General features: G+C 42.9%; 1 protein-coding gene across 3 annotated transcripts in view; it reads right to left on the bottom strand.

Annotated features, from left to right (window-relative positions):
- The window catches only part of ssbp4 (single stranded DNA binding protein 4), an 88,782-nt gene extending 69,342 nt beyond the window's left edge, over positions 1-19,440 (bottom strand). For 2 of the 3 annotated variants that reach the window (XM_040129282.1, XM_040129280.1), the window contains exons 1-3: positions 19,305-19,360; positions 9,511-9,583; positions 5,037-5,098 (exon numbers count right to left, since the gene is read on the bottom strand). In XM_040129282.1, coding sequence (XP_039985216.1) covers positions 5,037-5,098; positions 9,511-9,583; positions 19,305-19,360 — 191 coding nt within the window. Of the gene's footprint in view, positions 1-5,036; positions 5,099-9,510; positions 9,584-19,304 lie in introns of all 3 variants that reach the window. The other variant, XM_040129281.1, reaches the window with a different exon arrangement.
- Positions 19,441-19,874: the final 434 nt, after the last annotated feature.

Genomic DNA, 19,874 nt, shown 5'->3' with positions numbered 1-19,874 from the left:
GCGATTTGAAGAGCTGACCTGTGTCTGTCTGAGCCACACGGGGAAATCTCATTCTGTGTCTCTCTGCATAATCTGAAGCAGGATCGCTGGTGGGCGGGGCCAAACGTTGAAACCAAGAGTTTCATTATTCTGATATTGTTTTAGGTGGTTAACATAGGTTTTTTTTTTCTGTACAGAGTGACAATGGGAAGAAAAGGAGATGAAAGGGGCCATTAGGTGTGAAGGGGTGTTACATTAGAAAGCAAAATATTACTGTCCTAATTAAACCCAGATTTTCTTAAAACTAAATTTTCAGGGTTAGGATGCAGTCAGGGGGAAAAAAAAATCTGCTCTACTGTACCACCTCATGTATTTCTAGAACTCAGTCCAGGCAAAATCTGGATGTGACGATTGTTAGCACTGATCTGGTCTCCCACCCACATTTAGAGGGAAAGCCCATGTCATATTTGTTGTCACTTCCTTTTCAGAGACATTAATCTTTAGAAATGATCTGGGAAGTCAACATTTGCAGGCAATTAGCACCAGCAATCTGCTAGAAATCTTGTACTCTGCACACCCTCATAATAGTAAATTTTTTATCCAATTATCTAATCATTTCAATCTAATCATCTCATCATGGGAAGCTCTTTATGGTATTATGGGTAGTAACTAGTGGTATTTGAGCCACACAACTCTGTAAAGAGGGAAACTTCTAACTGCTCTTACTTTGAAGGGTCACAGGAGAGTTTTAAATTGCAGTCTGGAGACATGCAAAGCCTTTTTTATTCATTCAAATGAGAAACAAGGCTAAATAAAAATATGAGCTGACGCTGTCAGCACACAAACAAAAACACACACACTCTGTATCCAGAACAGAGGAGGAAGGAATTAGCGTCCAGCCGTCCAGAAGAAGACAATTACTAAAATTAAATGCCATCATGATAATTATTTGCAATTAACTTTGGTCTGACAAAGCCAGTGGTTACAATGTGCTTTTCCATTATAATAAGGAGAGTAAACAAAGACTCAGAAAGACAGGCGGCAAGTCTACATGATAAGCCTGTGTGTGTCTTTTGCCAGCCATCTAACCAGCTGGTAAGTCAGTACGAAGAGAGAAGAGAGAAGAAATAGAAATTAAGACAGAGATGGAGACAAATGGGGATAAGGAGGCCGACAGAGCATAAGCTAAAGAACCAGAGTCCAAAAAACAAAGTTACAGAGAGCCAACCATGCTGTCTCCTCCTCTTATCAGAACAGACTCTTCTTAATGGGACAAAATGCTGCAATCACAGAGCGGAGGCGGAGAAACACAACCCTTCCAGTTGTCTTTATTACCTTGACTCAAGTATCAGCTATTCTCCTGGTAGCAGGAGTGCGTTCAGAGAGCAGAAGAAAACAACATAACTGCGCCATGTAAATCAGGAACACTCCCCTTGGACTGTGGCTAATAAATACAGCAACTGTCACTGCAAGAATACTAACGGCCTAAGTTGTATGTGTGTTGTTCACAAGCACAGGTGGAGGATACTCCTGCACTCAGGTGAATGGTGGAGACTTGAGAGACTTTTGGACAGCCAGAGACAAAGTGTCCGATCACACAGGAAAGTGACATAGCTTGATGAATTCACAGATGCTGCAAAACAGGTAATGCTGGAATCTCGGTGATACCTGCACTCTGGTAACCGGACAAGCAAGTTAACATGGGTTGTTTCCGCAAACATACTTGTACCATCTTCTCCTCTCTTACGACTGACGGCAAACCATGCCACATCTCTTTTGTGGTGCAGAGGTCATATGAAGTTGCAAAGGTGCAGCACAGCAACATAGCTTCTCCTATTTTTGACTCTCCAGGTATCCATTCCTTCAAACATCTGTGTGTCAAGGTGGTTTGAGTCGGTAAACGATGCCAAATCGCACGTTGAACTCTCACGTGAAAGCTCTCCATTAATCGCAGCAACTGCACTGAACTGAACTGATTTTCGTCTGAAATTTTGCAGTTATGAACGGTGGTGCCACCAAACCTTATTAATTCTAAACTCAACTGCTTCATGCAGTGGGGTGTCTTCAGTTTCAGAGCTGATACCTGATATCTGCACTGGCATATTTCTACACGACGTGGAGTGTTTTGGGATATGGTGAATTCTTGAAATCCTGGCCGACTGAGAAGAACCCAAAAACTTCCTGCATTATTTCAAGATTGTTACCCCCACTGCTAGGTCGTGCAGCCAAACGAGATGAATAACCCAAATGAACCAATTCTGTTTTGTTACATATTTGTAGAAGTTTGTTAACAATTGAAACCAAACACAAACAGCGTATAGCTCCTTTTATATCAGCTGAATTGACTGTGTGACTAGTACTAATATTGAATTAAATTTAGATGCCACTGATGGGGACTTTCCAGCCATTTTGCCACCATGTGAGTGAGACTGTACTTCTTCTCACAAAGTGGGAAATGTCATGGCTGTCAGAAATTCCCAATGTCTCAAACTCTGAATTACAACTAGGAGGCTGATGTGAATGTTTTTTCCAATTTGGGTGCTCGTATTTACGATTTGAATGATATGAAGTGAAGAAAAGAATGATAAATTGGACAAGGGGAGAGAAGAGAAGGAGAAGGAAACTGTCTGATACCTCTGTTTATAAAGAGCAGTCCAGACATTTAGGAGCAGAGAATGACTGTACTCTCACTGTTTTCTCTGCCCCTCTCAAAAAAGAATTTCAGCCAGAGGCTATCACACAGAGGATCCCTCTACATACTGTTGTTGTGCTGAGGTTTTTGTGTGTGTTAATGTTTTCTGTGAGGGGAGGTGGGGGTGTGTATTGAGGAATCAGCGGCCATCCTGTGAAAACTGGTTAAAGCAATCGATTTTGGGATAAGGAGGAGACAACTAGCAGCAGCCAATAGAGAGGGAGCTAATGACACAATCAACACCTGCAGCCCTCGCTGAGCCTTTTCTTTATCCTTCCACCCATAACAACAGATGTGGATGAGTGACCCCCACCACCAGCCTCCCTCTTCCTCCCCCTCTTCCAGCCATGGTCTTATTCTGAAGCCCCCCACCTACCAACGCCGTCCTACAGGAAACAGCCACAGAGGCAGAGACAGGAGGGAAGAAAACCCCAGTGAGGTTCTAAGGAGGGGACAACGGCGGTGGGGCTGGGGTGGCGGTGGGGTCGGGGTCTTAGATTTGGCTGTTTAACACAAAAGAGGCTGGAATGCAAAGAGTTAATCCGTTCAGGGGTCTCTCTTCCGCAAACAAAGGGACAGGCCTCCAGACAAAGGTTGAGGGAGGGGGAGCCAAGGGTGAGGGATGAGGGAGGTTGGTTGCTTTCCTACCATCTGGAGCTTTTGTTTTGGGGGAGGGTGGGGGTTGGGGGGTGCTGGATGGCATAGAGGTGGACAGGGGACTCCGCCCCACTCCTCCCCCTCCTCCGACCCCCGGACCCCACCCCCAGTGAGTCTCCATGTCCACGTGCTGCATGGCCCAGACAGACACCCGTCAGCTAGGTCATACTACACTGGAGCCCGGCCCTGCTCAGTCTAGCTAATCATCAGCCTACTCTTCAACAGTTCACTGGCACACACTCATACACACAAGGTCATCTCCCACACTTTGTTGAAATACATCAATACAGTCAGAAAACAGACTAAAAGCGAGGACAGTTTCCCTTTGTATTTCCCACTCTCACACACACACGCACGCACGCACACACACACACTGGGCCAGTCTCATTGAGCCCTCTTATTGGTCTCGGCAGAGGCGAAAGCAAACTTACACTGTGCTGTATGTTTGTGTATGTCATTCTGTCAGTATTACTGGTAGCTGTCCAACTGAGAGCTGTCAGGTTGAGAGAAGCCAGGCTCTTTAAGGACCATTATGAATCGTGTCAACAGGCTGGACAATTACAACACATGCTGGGGCCAGAGAGGATGAATGAATGAAGCTGCATGTCCGGGTTTATTACACAGGGCCGGCCAGGGGGCTTTGGGGATGAGCAGGATAGTATGAATGACAAACAAAGCAGGCCCTGTCAAACCTCTTATCCCGGCTCTCTTTGCCTCGCGTGCTGCCTTGCTGAGGATTCAGCGTCTCAACCTCCCTGTCTGTCTGCCTGCTTGTCTCTTTGTCTGCATCCTTTCCAACTGCCCGGCTTCCTCCTTAATGTCTGTCTGCTCCCCTCTTTGACTTAAAGTTGGATTTTCCAGCTCTTGGCCTGAGTACTACAAAGGGAAAATCCTACATTCAGGTGTTCCCATTCGATCTAATTCAGGCACGGAGAAAAACAGTGTATGTGTCAGGCCGTAAGCCTACTGACCCCGTTTTTCTGGCTAGATAGAAAACACTGTTCTCTATTTATCTAGCATTAACAGATCGGACAGATTAGTTTAAAGAAGCTGAAAGAAAAAAAGGGACAACCCACGTCAGAGCCTTGTTCTGTTAAATGGAGCATCAGGATAAAAAAAGTCTCAAAAACTTTTCAAACTGCAATTATGTTACTTTAAAAACCTCAGTGCCCAATTCCTGCAATTTGCATCAAAAAGGTGCTCCTTATCGGAGTCACAATTCAGTTAAATCTGAACACACAGACATAATACTAATATTTTTAGATTCACTGTGACTTACACTTTCTGAGGGTATCACTATCTCTGATGTCCATCACTAATAAATTTCCATAAATTCCCTTAGAAATCATAGAAAGAAGATGCTCTCTGTAACTCTCGAACTTGGCTGAGAATCAACACTTGTAGCTGCCGGGAGGGGGGGTTTAGCTCTCTTGTCAATCACAGGGACGCCAGGAATACAGCACTTAAACATGTGTGAGATGATACCATTAGCATTCCCTGCAATTACTGTCCCTCTCCACCCCTGCACATTCTTTGAGACCATCAAGAGTACTTCTACAGTATGAATCGGAGCTGCTGGAAAAGACGTGTATGTGTGTGTGTGTGTGTGTTAGTGTGTGTGTGTGTGTGTGTGTGTGTGTGTGTGTGTGTGTGTGTGTGTGTGTGTGGTCAAGAAAAAGAAAAAGAGAGAGGATCAATGTATACATACCACCACCATGAGTGTAAAAATCCTGGAGGTTCCCCGAGTGTGATGTTTTTCTCCCATCGGATCTGAGAGAAAGAAGTGGGATGGAGGAAAAGGGTTGAGGGGAGAAGACAGAGGAGGGAAATGAAAAATTAGACACTGCAGCATGTTTTATGCATAATGTAATCATTTTGCTCAACTGTCCTCCCAACTTTAGACAGACAGAGTGATTGTCAGACAGAAAAATAGGCCGACGGGCAGTGCAGTGAAGTGCAGTGCAGTGCGAAGTTTGTGGATAAGACAGTGTGACTGTCTTGAAGCAGCAGCCCTCTCCACTGCCCTCACAAACCAGCAGAGCTCCTGCCTGTATCTGGACACTGAGATAAGATCCAGTGAGAGATAACAGACCCGCTGCCTGCTTCACACACTCCTACAAACGTGACTCGGCACACACACACACACACACACACACACACACACACACACACACACACACACACACACACACACACACACACACACACACACACACTCAGTGCATACATACAGCCTGAGAGATGATTCACCAGAGTCTGTGAGGACAGCATGAGAGCAATAAGAATTCTATATTTTCTAAATATATATATAGAAAACAGATCCAAGCTTCAGATTTCTATTAAAGTGTCTATTCTATAGATTTCCCTAGTGCAGTTTATAGTGATGTGATGTGCCGTATGTAGGTGTGGGCCTGTTGATTTAATGCAGCTAAAGAGCTGAGTGCTGCACTGTGAAGGAGAGCATAGAGTGGTCCTCTTGGGGACAGAAGTGTATTGTGTGTATACTAAGTGTGTGTGTGTGTATGTGTGTGTGTGTGTGTGTGTGTGTGTGTGTGTGTGTGTGTGTGTGTGTGTGTGTGTGTGTGTGTGTGTGTGTGTGTGTGTGTGGGCTTCTTACTCAACGAGGAACAGAGGCTAATTGAGGCAGGAGAGTCCACGTGATGGCACTGAGCAGGTGTGTGTGTGCCTTCAGTCTACCTGTGAGGACAGAAGTCCCTTATCTATTGAGACATTTGTGTGTGTGTGTGTGTGTGTGTGTGTGTGTGTGTGTGTGTGTGTGTGTGTGTGTGTGTGTGTGTGTGTGTGTAAGACAGAGATTGTGATATACGGGCTGAGACAGCTGAACGCACTACATCTTATGAAAACATCTTCACCCCTTTAACAACAAATACGTCGGATTAAGAAAAACACCACAAATATATAAAAAACCTGCAAAGTGAGAAACACATTGATCAGTTTGACCAAACATATGCAGCATAAAGAAACACACTGCAAATACAGAAAACAGAAGCAGAGTCAATGTAAATCGTACAAAAGAGTGGAACTATGTTACACCCCAACCGAAGTTTTTGGGATAAACTTAACTAGATATCCTGAAGTCAACAACTGTCAACTGTGTTGTAAAATGACAATAAAAACAATGTTTATTTTAGTTTTTAAAATTCTAATGCTGATTTCAGACATTATTGAATATATTGGCTACACTCCTACCATTAGCCTTGAGACTGTTCATCAGATTTAGTGTCCACCAGAAATGTCTATTGTGTTCTGACAAAAAAATCTTAACTAGTTTTTCTACAGCTTTCAACTTTCAAAGGGGCTTTGAAAAAGAATGAAGTATTGCAACTACTGCATTGATTCAAGTCTGTATTTGCTTGCATGTTCTTTCTTTGTTGTGCGTTTTATATGCCTCTTATGTATTCCTTTGAAGGTATTTCTCTATTTTCTCTTAGGATGTAGTCAAGAAGTCCTCCAACCTAAACAACCGTACAGGTTGCTTGTCCCTTCCCTCAGATACGACCCATAGGAGCTCACCAGTGGCAGGTGTACTGGACCTTCGCTGCCACGGTAACAATAATAAACAAGAGGTTAAGGTTGTAGAATGATAATGGTTTGATTAGGTTTAGATACAAAAAGTACTTGGTTCGGTTTAGAAAAAGATCGTGGTTTGGGTTTCAAGTATGTAAAAAATATGGAAGTAAAAGTACTACGTACTTCATTAAGGTTAGAGGACTTCCACCGTCATGGTTACAATAATAAACACGTGGTTAAGGGATGGTCATGGATAAAAGAAGGAATGCTGGCTATCGTTTTCATATGGGAAACAAACAGCGGTCTTCTGTCTTAAAGTCCTGTGTTTTGTCGACCTATCCATCCCTCCACCCAACGTCCTCCTCTCCTCCCTTCATAATTACTACAGGTCACCCAACAATAAAACGTAACCATGGGTCATAATAACCTACTTGCACAGGGGCCTGTTTTTTACAGGAGGACTGTCTCAATGCAGTGCGCCGAGCGTTCTTTGTTCACTATATTGAGACGAAAGGAGCAGGAGGCACTAAGCAATGAGGAGGTTTAACAGGAGGATATAGAGAGGGAGAGGAGGTAAAAAGGGGGATGATCAAAGTATAAAATAAAGGAACACGGGAGAAAAAAAATCAAAGGAGAGGGTGATAAGGTCTTGTGTATTTCAAGAAGCGCTGGAGAACAATGAGTGAGTGCTAACACAGTCCTTGAATGTTGAGTGATGAAGATGAGTGTAACAAATCTGTCTGTTTGCAACCTTTCTTCAAATACTCATGAGAAATCCTTCAACACTTTAAAGCCTACAGCTAGAAACACATGAAGGGGAAAAGGTGAAAGGTCAAGCTGAAGTGTTTGCTTGGATGTACCCATTACTATTGGTCTAATCCTCGTACACTGACTCTGACCATACAAGACAACTACATAAAAATGAAGCCGTGGCTGATTAAACAAAATCATTAAGCAATATACTGTTACAGGCGCAACATCTGAGACAACTAGCGTCAAATTGACTTAGCAGTCTTAGCATTCATGCCTTGTGGACATGGACTGCTTGTGTGTGTCTCTGTGTGTTTTGTTTTAGTCCCTGTCTATGTAGATGTTGTTTTAATTCGTGTGACGCCTTGTAAGTGTGTTTGAATCCGTGCGTGTGTATGCCTCTCATTGCCTGCGACCCAGAATTCCACCCCTTTCCAGCAGCTTCACCAATAATGCTCAATCTCTGGGGGAAGATTCACCCACAAGGGCTCTGAAATCAGCGAGGTTCTCTGCAGTCCGACCACTTAATCTCGCTGTGCTGCTCCCCATTCTCTGCTTCATATTTTAGATGTCAGATCCTGGTTGTTGGCAGCTGGGCCGGCCGCCAGCAGCCGTGCCCGCCTGCCTGCACACTATAAGCAAAGGCAAACAATTTCTGTCTGATTGCGTCTGATTGATGCATCCATCCCAGCGAGCGTGATTTAGGGCAAGTTTCTGTTCTTTCTGGGTTATTTTTTTTCTATTTTCTCTTTATTTTTTCCCCCTTCAAATTTCCGAACCCGTGTGAACTCAACTGGAAGCGATGTAACTTTTTTAATGATTAATTAGGGGATAACTCTCAGCAACAGAGCAGATAAGCATATTTCACAAAATGTTAAACTATTCCTTTAATATCTGTATTTGTAATCTCAGCTTTTTTGTAAGCGCTATACGAAGGCAACTGGACTTGCTTGAGGTTCCTCAACCAAGTCCAGTTGCCTTCGTATAGCACTTACAAATACCATGACCTGGATGACACAGACGTAACTTCAGCTTCATTGCTTTCTACAAAATCAGTAAAAAAGCAAATTTAAAACTCAACTTTCCCACTTCACCAAAGCTTGTTGCAAGCACTCTTACAGGTGACCAGCTGAACTGCCTGTTAAAACTGTTTTGCCCACTAGACTCTCACTTCTGGGTGTGTGCATTGCGTGTGTGTAGCACGCATCTGTGAGCTCATGTGCGTACAACAGTATCTCTATGTGACTCTACACAGAGCTCACCAGATGTAATGACAGATAAATGATGTCAGTATTAGAGATGAGAGCTATAGACCTGCCCTTGCTTGCCGTTAAAGCCCTCTCTCAGTGTTGGGTAGTGTATTAAGTGGAGCTGAATAAAGCCAGTGGGCAGGAGAGGTGTTGTACAGGAGAAAGCCTGGACACGGGACCATTAGCAGGAAGGATGTGCATTAAGGAAGAGGATGCAACACATTAGAGCCCTTACCTCTTTGACAGTTCAGGGGCCTAATATGAGACTAATAAGTCTAGCAGACCTGGGACAAATGGTTATGTTTGGAATGGTTTCAAATACTAAAGGTACACTCGATTTAACTTAGCAGGGACTGGCTTCGTTTGCCAACTGATGCTATGTTTACATTGTCCCAAATTAATAAACAGTAAAAAGGACATTGCTGTTCAGCCACTTTAAAAAAACAACAACAAAAAAACAGGTCTTGGCTCACTAACATATTAATATTGTTAAAGTTTTCAACGTCCAGACCCCAGCTTGTACTAAGATTACGCAACATCTGCTTGAACCCAGAGCAACCTATAATGTGAATTCCATTCCTGGTCATACAATAGAGGGGGAATCACTCTCATCCTTCATGAACAGGAGGTCAAACTGAGAGAACTTCTTACCTCTGACAGGAAGGTCTGTGCTGATTTCTGTGCGCCGACATGAAGCAAATACTCATACACATATAAAGCTAACCTGGAAAACAGAGACAAGGAGAGAGAAAGAGAGAGGTCAGTGTTGAGGATCACATCTTTTATGTTCCATTTGCACATTAAATCTCCTAATTTTACTCTTGAAAATAATGCTCATTTGAAAGATTATTTCGAAATTAAAAAACAAGCTCATGCTCTCTCCTCGTCGCTAAATATGTCGCGCTTGTTTCATATCATGTATCCCATCAACTGAAGTCCAGCAAATGTTCACAACTGGCAGAAATTCATCACTGTTTCATCTAAGAGGGAGCCTGGATAAACAAGATTTTACTGTATGAAGATCATATATGCTGCGGAAGGGTTGTAAATGTGTGATGCAAAGCTCTGCAGCTCTGAGCTAAAGAGGCTCGGTGGCACTCAGCCATTTCCCTGTGGTTTTAGGAACTCTGCTGTTGAAATACAGAGGCTGAAAACAAAACAGTGTAGACACAGAGAAACATGCACAGAGGAGACGAAAAATATCCTCAGATGTGGCTGGAGTTGGACTCTCAGATGTTACCACATTACTTGCCGGATTCCTGTTATTACACGTGTTGATGCTTATTTATGCATCAGGCACAGGGGTGGAAAAAACAGTCCTCAAATATTATCAGCCTATCGAGTTTTTAAAGATAACTTTTAAAATAACCAGCAGACAAAGAGCAAAATGAGCATCCCACTGGAGTTACAGTAAATCTGGCATCCTGACAAATACTCAGGTTTTAGCTCTGACTTGGTCCGGTCAAATCTAGGCGTGTTTGTGAGAACTGTTGGGAGTCAGGCATATACTAAAACAACAGCAAAAACATAGCTGCTACAAGTAGCAAAGGGCTGAAAAGTTTGGTGTTGACTCTCAGTGAGCTTGGCTCTACAAACAATCCTGTCGCATTACAAGGAGTCAATTGATTTAGTGTAGACAGCAAACATACACCAATCAGTCGCAACATTAAAACCACTGACAGGTGAAGTGAGTAATGTTATGACGGCACCTGTCAAGGGGTGGGAAATGGTGAACAGTCAGTTCTTGAAGTTGATGTATTGAAAGCAAGAACAACTGGCAAGTTGTAAGGATCTGAACGACTTTCAACAAGGGCCAAATTGTGATGACTAGGTCACTGGGTCGGAGCATCTCCAGAACGCAGGTCTTGTGGGATTTTCCCGGTATGCAGTTGTCAGTAACTACCAAAAGTGTACCAAGGACGGACAACTGGTGAACCGGCGACATGGGGACCCAAGGCTCACTGACATTCATGTGGAGCAAAGGCTCCTACAGGGTAGGCTACATGATTTTAAATAAGTCACACACATTTTGACTGCTGCTTCCCCCCAAAACTGCGACCAAGAATAAAACACAAATTGTCCCTTTCTCAATGGAAAAATCTTAAAAGGCATTCAGTTTGTGTGATGCACAGATCAAAAGAGTAAAATTCATGTTTTCACACAACAGGTTAAGACACAGAAAGACGCACATGGACCCCTCACTGACAAAAACAGACCTTTGCCGCCTTGCCAGCACAAAGATGCAACCTTAAGGTTTTTACTTCAGTGCAGGCTAGAAAGACCACACAGCCTACAATCATCTGTATGCAATCGTCTCGAGGTATGAAACGAAGTAGACGGAAGCTGCTGCTGCTGCTGCTGCTGCTGCTGCTGCTGCTGTGCTCTTGTGTGCGGCTGTTTTTTAAGCTGATCGCATGCGTCAAGGCCAGAGCAGAGAGTTATGATGTTTGGGTTGATGGATCGTACTGAATGAATCAATAATTAGCTGGGCCAGAGTTTAACAACCTGATTCTTTATCTTCACAAAGATATCCCTGAATTTCACTGTAATGTCTTAACAACCATCTGCTACGTCTGGTCCAAACCAGTTTCAACTAGCATTAGACACTAGATGCTATCACCTCTTGTATTTCTCAATCTTACATCAGGTACAATTGTATCAACATACATTTCAGATATTTCATGTAAACACACTGTTGAAGAAAAAGGATCTTTTGTTTGGCAGAGTTTTTCACCCGGAGTGTATATGTCTACGTTGTGTGGTGATGGAGGGGTGGTTATTGTTTCTGTAAAGAGGTGTCACTACTATAGGCCTGGTCACAGATTGCATGTACAGAAACAAATTAGTAGGAGCAAACCGCCCACTGTAAATGTTTAATATTGATCTCAAATGGAGTGGCTGTCCTGGTATCAAGTGAAACTGATCAGTGTTGTGTTTAGGAACAAGTCAATCACATTTATTTATACGATAATGAAACTGCTGTGTGATTTCTTCACTTCAGAAGCTTTTATTTGCATAAGTTTGGCTTCAGGAGTAAATTCAGAGGATCTTCTTCAAACCCCCCACCCCCACAAAAAAGAAATGCAATTTCCAACATTTTATACAATTATATCAGTCTAGCAAATAACATATTATAATAAAATTGGTTATTGTGTTTTTCATAAGAAGGCCAGTAACTAACAGTAACTAACATAGTTTAAACTGTTTAGACTGAATTATTTAGAGGAATTGTAAGTGGGTTTTTTTTTAGTTTAAAAGTAGTGACTGCAGTCTTTCTCTCGGGACCCAACAAACTGTAGGCATATGTTTAAAACTGAGGATCAGAACACAGGTCAAAAGATGTCAACATACATCTCACTGGTGCTCATAAACCTTAACAGCTGTGAGCTCAGGTGTGTCCACAGGTCCTCTCTTCTCTCATCAAGATTTTGGCAGCTGCATTTGGCTGTATTTTAAATATCAGATTTGTCTTCTTCCTTCTTTTGGGGGTTTTGTGTTTTTTCCTCACTGTAATGTTAGTGTAAACATTTGCCTGTGATTCTGCACCATCAGCCTGAACAGTTCAGGGGCGTTTAAGTTTCCCGGGCTCTGGGTAAAATGGGGAGTCCATTGGTGTAAAAAAATAAAATAAAATAATAATAATGTTAAAAAAACAAACAAAACCCAAGGCCTTCTTTCCAGTGTGAAATACCCAGCGGCAGACATCAGCTCCAATACACCCTGTCCACACTGTACAGCATCGAACAGAGATTCCCATGAGCACTGCGGCAATGAAATTTTCATGGCAGAGCCTAGTGTGATCTGAGGGGCTCTATGCCCTAGCGATGGGCACCTGCCCCAGCTGCAATGCATTATTTAAAAACACTCATTCAATCCAGGCTTCAGGGGACACCTTTTGTTACTCTGTCAGAAGCACTAAGTGTAACTCGGCTGAGGAGAAGACTTTTTTGGAGCGGAGCCCACGGAAGGCCAGGTAGATAAAGGAGACATGGGGGGTTGGGGGAGGACTGAAGGTCAGGTCAACTTCTGCCACTGTGGATTCTGTAAACCTGTATTCCTTCCCTGTGAACCCTGCAATAGTTAAACATGTCACTCAAGAATAAAAGATGAGGTGTTTACAAGACAAACCACAACCACACGCAGTCAACTTCACAACTCACATTTCCTTTCCTACACATTTCGCTCTCTCCTTCCTCAGCTAAAAACGTCCACAAATGGAATTAAACAATAAAGAATGCCATAAAGTATGTTGAAGCAAATTACATGATGAGAAGCAGGAGATCAGTCTTAGTGGGAGGAAGAACATTTGACCTTTGCTTTGACTGCGGACTGGATATCAAGGCTCGTGATATAAAAGTGGTGTGCGAGTTTAAATTGAAATAACCACAAAGCCCAACAGTGCATCTGTTGTCTGTTTCTCACACTCCCTCTCTTAAGCTACGAGATCATTTGCAACAGTTTTATAGCTTGGTTGGACTTTAGCTGAGGCAAAAATAAAAAATACTACAACACCATTTCTGATCTCCTTTCCTGTCCTGGCCCTAACCTCTTGTGGCCTAACTAGTACTTTTCTCCATGTCCACACATCAAGGAGATCTCTCCCACTGCCTCAGCCCCTGGAAACACACCTGACATTTAGCCCCAGGCTGTCCCATCCAGCCTTCCCTTTCCTTGACTCGCCTCCAGAGACAAGGGCCTCTCAGCTGAGTTTAGCCAGCTAAAGCACAGACAGTTAGCAAATTAACTTTCATGTCTTCGTTTCAATAATTCAGCAGTGAGAGCAGGGGCAGGGTGAGGTAAGGTATGCACGGAGGAAGTGATGGAGGGGGATTAAGCAGTGCCCGTTACTGCATCTGCTTTCATATACAATCTGTGTCTTTCAGAGAAGAGTAAAGATATATAACATGCATAATTTATAGATTCAGTAGCATCTTCAAAGTAACGCGAAGCGTAACTGAATAAAAACACAAAATATAATTTCCTAAATATTAAATATTTATAGACATCTTATGAAAGCAGTATAGATCTGACACCGTGGTGGTGAACAGATGTGAATGTAGTAATGTATCAATGGAAGGTAAATGAAAGGTTGGATGCCTGTTTGAGACACCTGTGACACTGTGAAGCTGTTTCGCTAAAGCCTATTCCCACTGCACACTCTGGCTGTATTTGCTTGGCTTTGTTATGGCAGTTCCTTTGTCAAAACAAATCAGTGTCTATAAGCGTGTAAACACGCATGGCTTTAGCCATGGGTTAATCCACACACTGTTTCACACACACACACACACACACACACACACACACACACACACACACACACTTGCACACACTTACCCGCACAAAAACACACACGCACTTACAGTATACCTCTCTCACTCTGCTACCAGCAGCCAGCTTGATTCTGTGACGTTACCTAATGACAGACTCACCAGTAAATGTCCTCTAACCACCCAGTTTAACCGCCTGATCACTTTTTCATTTTCAGCGAAGTTTGATTTTCCCTCACAAACACACTTTTTAAGTGAGAGAGGCAGAGGGGACAAATTTATACTGATTTGGGATACGAGATTATACTGACATAGCTGACATACTTTTGTTATCACCAGAGCCTCGTCCCATAGCAGTTAATGAGGACAACAATGTGATGTAACTTACCAGGAAAGCTTTTTCCAAACTGTAGCAAGAATCGTGTTTCCTACGTAAAAAACACTTCTAGGAACAAATGACGTCTTTTTTACCTGTTGTCTGTTCAGATGCATACTTTTCTTTGTATTCTAGGAAAAGACATACACGCTTCTTTTCTGTGGGCTCCTTTGCCAAACCAATTAGCAACTTCAGGCACATAGCTTCAATATTTATTCTGTCTCCTTTATTTCAAGTGAGAAAACTAACAGATTTGGGCGGATGCACCCAAAGCAGCTGACGAAAGACTGCATTAATTGACTGTTGACATATCTGAATGAAAGCACAGTCAGCCAAAGGGTGCCGAGGGTAAATCAAGGGTTTCTTTACTTTTAGTGCAGTGTTTCTGCCTATGTTAGTGCACAGCTCTTTATGCTTCCCTCAAAAGGCAAAAATGCAGATGGCAGAGCCATCTGTGTAGAATCAAAACCATGCATTCAGACCTGAAGATCCCCATTAAACTGCATGTAAATACATGGGAGGAGCCAGAGGAGGAGTGGAGGATGTAAAGAACCCCATGTTCAAAACAAACTGATTAACTTTACACTTGAAGTTCTTTCCCCAAACAAATCCAGAAACACTCAAAATCTCACATAAAATGTCTGTAAACAAACAGAGTATTAGAAAACAAACGCAGGGCGCAGAATTCTTTAGGAAACTAAGGACGTGCTTTTAAAAAAAGGAGATGTTTGATTACACCATGAAACATTTCTGTGAATGGCAGCTTTAATTAAGATGCTGGAATCATCAGTGCACAATTCAAAGAGGTTCCAGTTACTAAATAATAAGGTAACATTAATACTGAAGCTGCTGTTACCCCTGTTCAAATTAAATTAAACACTGGTTGAAAAAAATGTGGCGAGTAATTAATTCCTTTGGTCACAAGGGCACCAGTTCTTCCTCTATCCTTATCATTATTATTAGCATGTTTTCTTTTTACAAAATGACTAATCACAATAATTCTTCTCAAGGATGTGCAAAGAAAACACTTCACTCCCACCTCACGTTTGATACCTGTGATCTCCAGATAGCCAGAGCAGGCATCTCAGTTCCACTTGTATGGCGAGGCCTTGGCCACGTGGAGGAACCCAGTGTCAAATGTACGGTATGTGTGACTGTTTGTTTTCTGTTGTACTTCTGAACAAACAGGTTTGACTCAAGCCTTGTTTTCAAGGCTTTGTAGGAAATAAAAACAACACACACCGTGCGCACACAAATTTGTGCAGTGTCGTAAACACACTTAAATGCACACTCAAGCCGGTATATTGGAACATGTTGTGTACTATACCCGAGAACTACTGTATAGTATTCAGGCTGCTGCTAAGTGTTCAGTACTATAAACAGAGGAGGATGTGTTGTACTGTGGAGGAGCATTTCCTTTTTTTATTTGAAACTTTTTGGGTTTCAGATCCTACCACTGCACACCCGTAAACACCGACTGTACCAAAACGCACAAGACCTACCTGAAATAAAGAAAGCATTATTTCCTATGATGTCATGGGGAGGACTGAAATACCAGGAGCTACAAAAAAATAAATTAATTAAAAAATCTATCACCGGAAACACTGACAACATTGCAGCACATACAGTAAGCTACAGCTGTCAGATCTTTTAAAAAAATATCACTCTTTTCTTGAAGTTAATAAAGAAAGTGTTGTAAAAATAAGATACTGTTTCTTTTGGCTATTACAAAAACGTCCAGAGTGAGGTTAATCCACACTTTCCCTGAAAAGCCTCAGCAGCTGGCCGTCACTCAAAACGACACCAGACTGCTAACAAAACCAAATAAGTGCGCTGTTAGAAAATATGTTCTGCAGGCCCGCTCTTTTTGAAATACGGCACGTGTTAGTGTATGTGTGTGAAATATTTTAGAATTTAATGAGACAACACGGCCAAATAATACTCAAAGCAGCAGAGGACATTACAGGAACTACATGAGGAGGCAGCTCATAAAAATACATTCATACTCATTCATATTTCCCTCTGCAACTTCTTCCTGGTTGCACCAAATGCTCCAGTGTAACTTACGTGTCGTGCTCACGCCATTGTATTGTCTGACTGCTGTCAACTACACAAGGAAAACAGTGCGCTTAGGACAAATTACATTTTTCTCTAGTTTGTACTGTTAAGTTCCCCCCTTCAACAAGTTTTACGTTGTCTAAAGTATAATGTGACTTACTCTGACTCAAAAGAATAATGAGCTTAAACAGGCACATATTACTGGAATAAAAGTATTCTGAGGAACGCAGGGAGAATAATCACTAATAAATATTTGATTAGAGGTGATGTACAGTGATGTCAGTATTTTTAAGTTTCGTTTGTATTTTAAACATACCAAAGAGCTCACCACAACTGATTCCGACCTTACTTTATGAAACCATGAGAGAGAGAGAGAGAGAGAGATAAGTTATGTTATTAATTTATGGTTTATTCATATGACTCGATTATCGGTCCTCTAAGCAGGAGCTGCAGCTGTGATGACTGAGTCTGTTTTAAGTCCATCCGGGGCACCCTCTTTTCAATATCTGAATATGTAAAGAGCCATATGAATATGTAAATATGAATATGAGCTCATTCAGCGATGCATTGAGGCAGCTGTTGTGAACTCCACATTTACAAGGAAACATGTGTTGGCCCTGCGGGTGCAGGTTAGGGCAACAAGACAGGTGAGGGGAGAGGGCAAGCGTCGCCCATTATGTCTGGACAGTGACTGTAGGCCTGTGACACACACGGATACACACAAACCAAACCAAATACTGTACATATGCAGGTTTAAATACAATTATATCTACTGAGAGTGGTGGAAACCGACACACTTTAATAAACAAATTCAAGAATTTTGTTCTTCACGAGCAGCTTTAACACAGAAGCGTTCATCATTTCCAGTTCTCAAAAGACTTGTATTCCTTATGAGTTAATTTATTAATCCTCCTCCTACTCTGTCATTTGAAATGCATGCTGCCTCTGCACTGATTTCATCCCCAATAGCACATGGAACATAATCCACACTCCCTGAACAAGCAAGTGCAACTAAAAACCGTCTGAAAACACAGCGTTTCATTAATCCACTGCTTTCCATGTATTGTAAACCGAGTGATGAAGTTACGGCACCCAAACAGGTGTAAAAGCAGCCTAACGTCTGCTCATGGTCCATATGCAATATTAAAGCATCCTGCGCCGGTTCAAAGGTCACTCTGCCTGCTGTTCATCAAACCACATGGGACTGTTTTCATTTAGGATTCACTCCTCCACCTCGACACAGACACAAACACACAGAGAGCTGCTCAATTTTCCAATAAACTGATGTGATTTCAGGGCGAAATTTAACGCTGCTGGCACCAGACACGTACAAAGTCGTATTCGAGGAAGCTTACACTAAGCACATGAGCAAGCCACATCTCTAGAAAGCTTAATCAATTGAATATGACACGGCGATGCATCAATAAATACAAGAGGGTCTCTAAAGAAATTTTGTTTCTATTACAGATGTATGAGGCGCTGTGTAACAGCGCAGCCTTCCAGGGAGTTGACAGTGTTTTTAGATCACAATTGCATCCCAGCAGGGATTCCTACTCACTCCTCTAACCTCAGACTGTTTAATGCTTAAAAATAGCTACCGATGGCAGAAGACTGTAGTGATCTAAAAGTGCTGGGATGCAAGGGAGGTCCGACTCTTTGAATGGTCCCACACGGAAATATTCTGGATTGCATCGAAATAAGGAGCAGGCACGAGAAGCAGTGCAGCCTTCGGTGTGCACGGGGACAGTGACATTTAAAAGTTGCAGAGGCTTTTTGTGTTTTATTTAAAAAGCGAGAATGCATGCAACGGCAGATGTTGTTTCTGCGTGAAAGAAATATAAACGCCAACACAACACTGTTGCAAAAGCTTTTAACGGCACCGTATTCAAAAACACACCACAGTGATTTTTTTTTTTTTTTTTTTTTTTTGCAATATTTCCAGACACAATAACCATCAGTTATTACATGCGACCCCGCGTTCATCAGTCGGTCTCAGATTAAAAGTCTGCTTTTGGGAGGACTACGGCGCGATGTTGGCGGCAGCATGACTCGCTTTCATGTGAGCGGATGCTAAAAAAGTTTACCGCCGCTGCACGACTGCCGAACGGGGCAAAACTTTTCCCCTTCGTCGCCAGGTTTGGTTGTCAGAAATGACCAGCGAGCGTCCGGAGCCCGCTTCGCTCCCTCCCTCTCTCTCCCTCCGAAGCCACAGAGTCACTCGGCAGCTCCATCTCCGCCTGAAGTTTACAAGAGACGACCGAGCAGCCTGCCCGCGCTGCGCCGAGCACATACACCCCACAGGAGCTCGTTCGACCCGAGATGAAATGAAAATGCGCTTCTCCTACTCTAAATGCAGCAGGAGCCTGCGGTTCACTACGGTGTATCTCACACACACACACACACACAAAATGCAGTGTTGCTCTCCAAAAGGTTGCGCCAAGTCACAGAAGGAGTGTATCGGCTTTGCTCAAATAAGCAATATTAGAAAATATCCCATGCAAAAAAAAAGAAAAAAAAAGTACAAAACAAGAGGTAAAATTCAAAAAAAAAAAAAAAAAGTTTAAGAGACGCACCTCTAAGGTGGTCGGAGGGGAGGGGGAAACCGCACGGAGGAGCGCACTTTAGTACAGTACACTCCTTTTAAATTACAGTACCTAGTTTCGAAAGTTGACTCCCCTCCTCTGCCCCCCTCGCCCGCACGATAAGCAGGTAAACGCTCACATTATAGCGCGGAATTCACTTACTTTTCTCTCGCTTGGCTATCGGAAGGGACGACAGCTCCTTTACCTTTGGCGTACATGCTGGATTCTGTTTTAAGACTTTTGCCCCACTCAACACCTGTCAAAGAAAGCAGCCAGGAAAACGCTCCATCTCCATAGCTACCCCTTTAGTGTTTTTCCTCCCCCCTCCCTCCCCCCTCCCCCCCTTCTTCTCCTCCTCCTCCCCCTCCTCCTCCTTCTCTCTCCTCTCCCTCTCTCTCTTTCTCTTCTCCTTTTTTTTTTTTTTTTTTTTTACATCTCCAACATTGGCCACAAATCAGGCACAGTTTCTATTGGGGGGACTTGAAACCGTCCTCTGTTGGATTTTTTTTTTTTTTTTTTCCCCCTCCTCAGCCGCTGTTCCGCAGTCCCGCTCCTCCTCCCTCCGCTGTGCAAAAGGCGGGGGCTCCTTAAAGGGAAACACACACACTTCTTGTTTACTGACCTCAGAGACATAAGGAGAAAAGGGGGGAAGACGGGGAAAGGCATGCCGGGTACAGGCTCTGCTCTACGGGCCAGCTCCTTTCGGGACTCTGGTAATAGTTGTTATGTTTT

Source organism: Xiphias gladius, chromosome 6 (genome assembly GCF_016859285.1).
Source record: "Xiphias gladius isolate SHS-SW01 ecotype Sanya breed wild chromosome 6, ASM1685928v1, whole genome shotgun sequence".
Classification (NCBI taxonomy): Eukaryota; Metazoa; Chordata; class Actinopteri; order Istiophoriformes; family Xiphiidae; genus Xiphias; species Xiphias gladius.
Note: the sequence above shows the minus strand (reverse complement) of the source record. Positions and strands in the feature narration are given on the sequence as shown.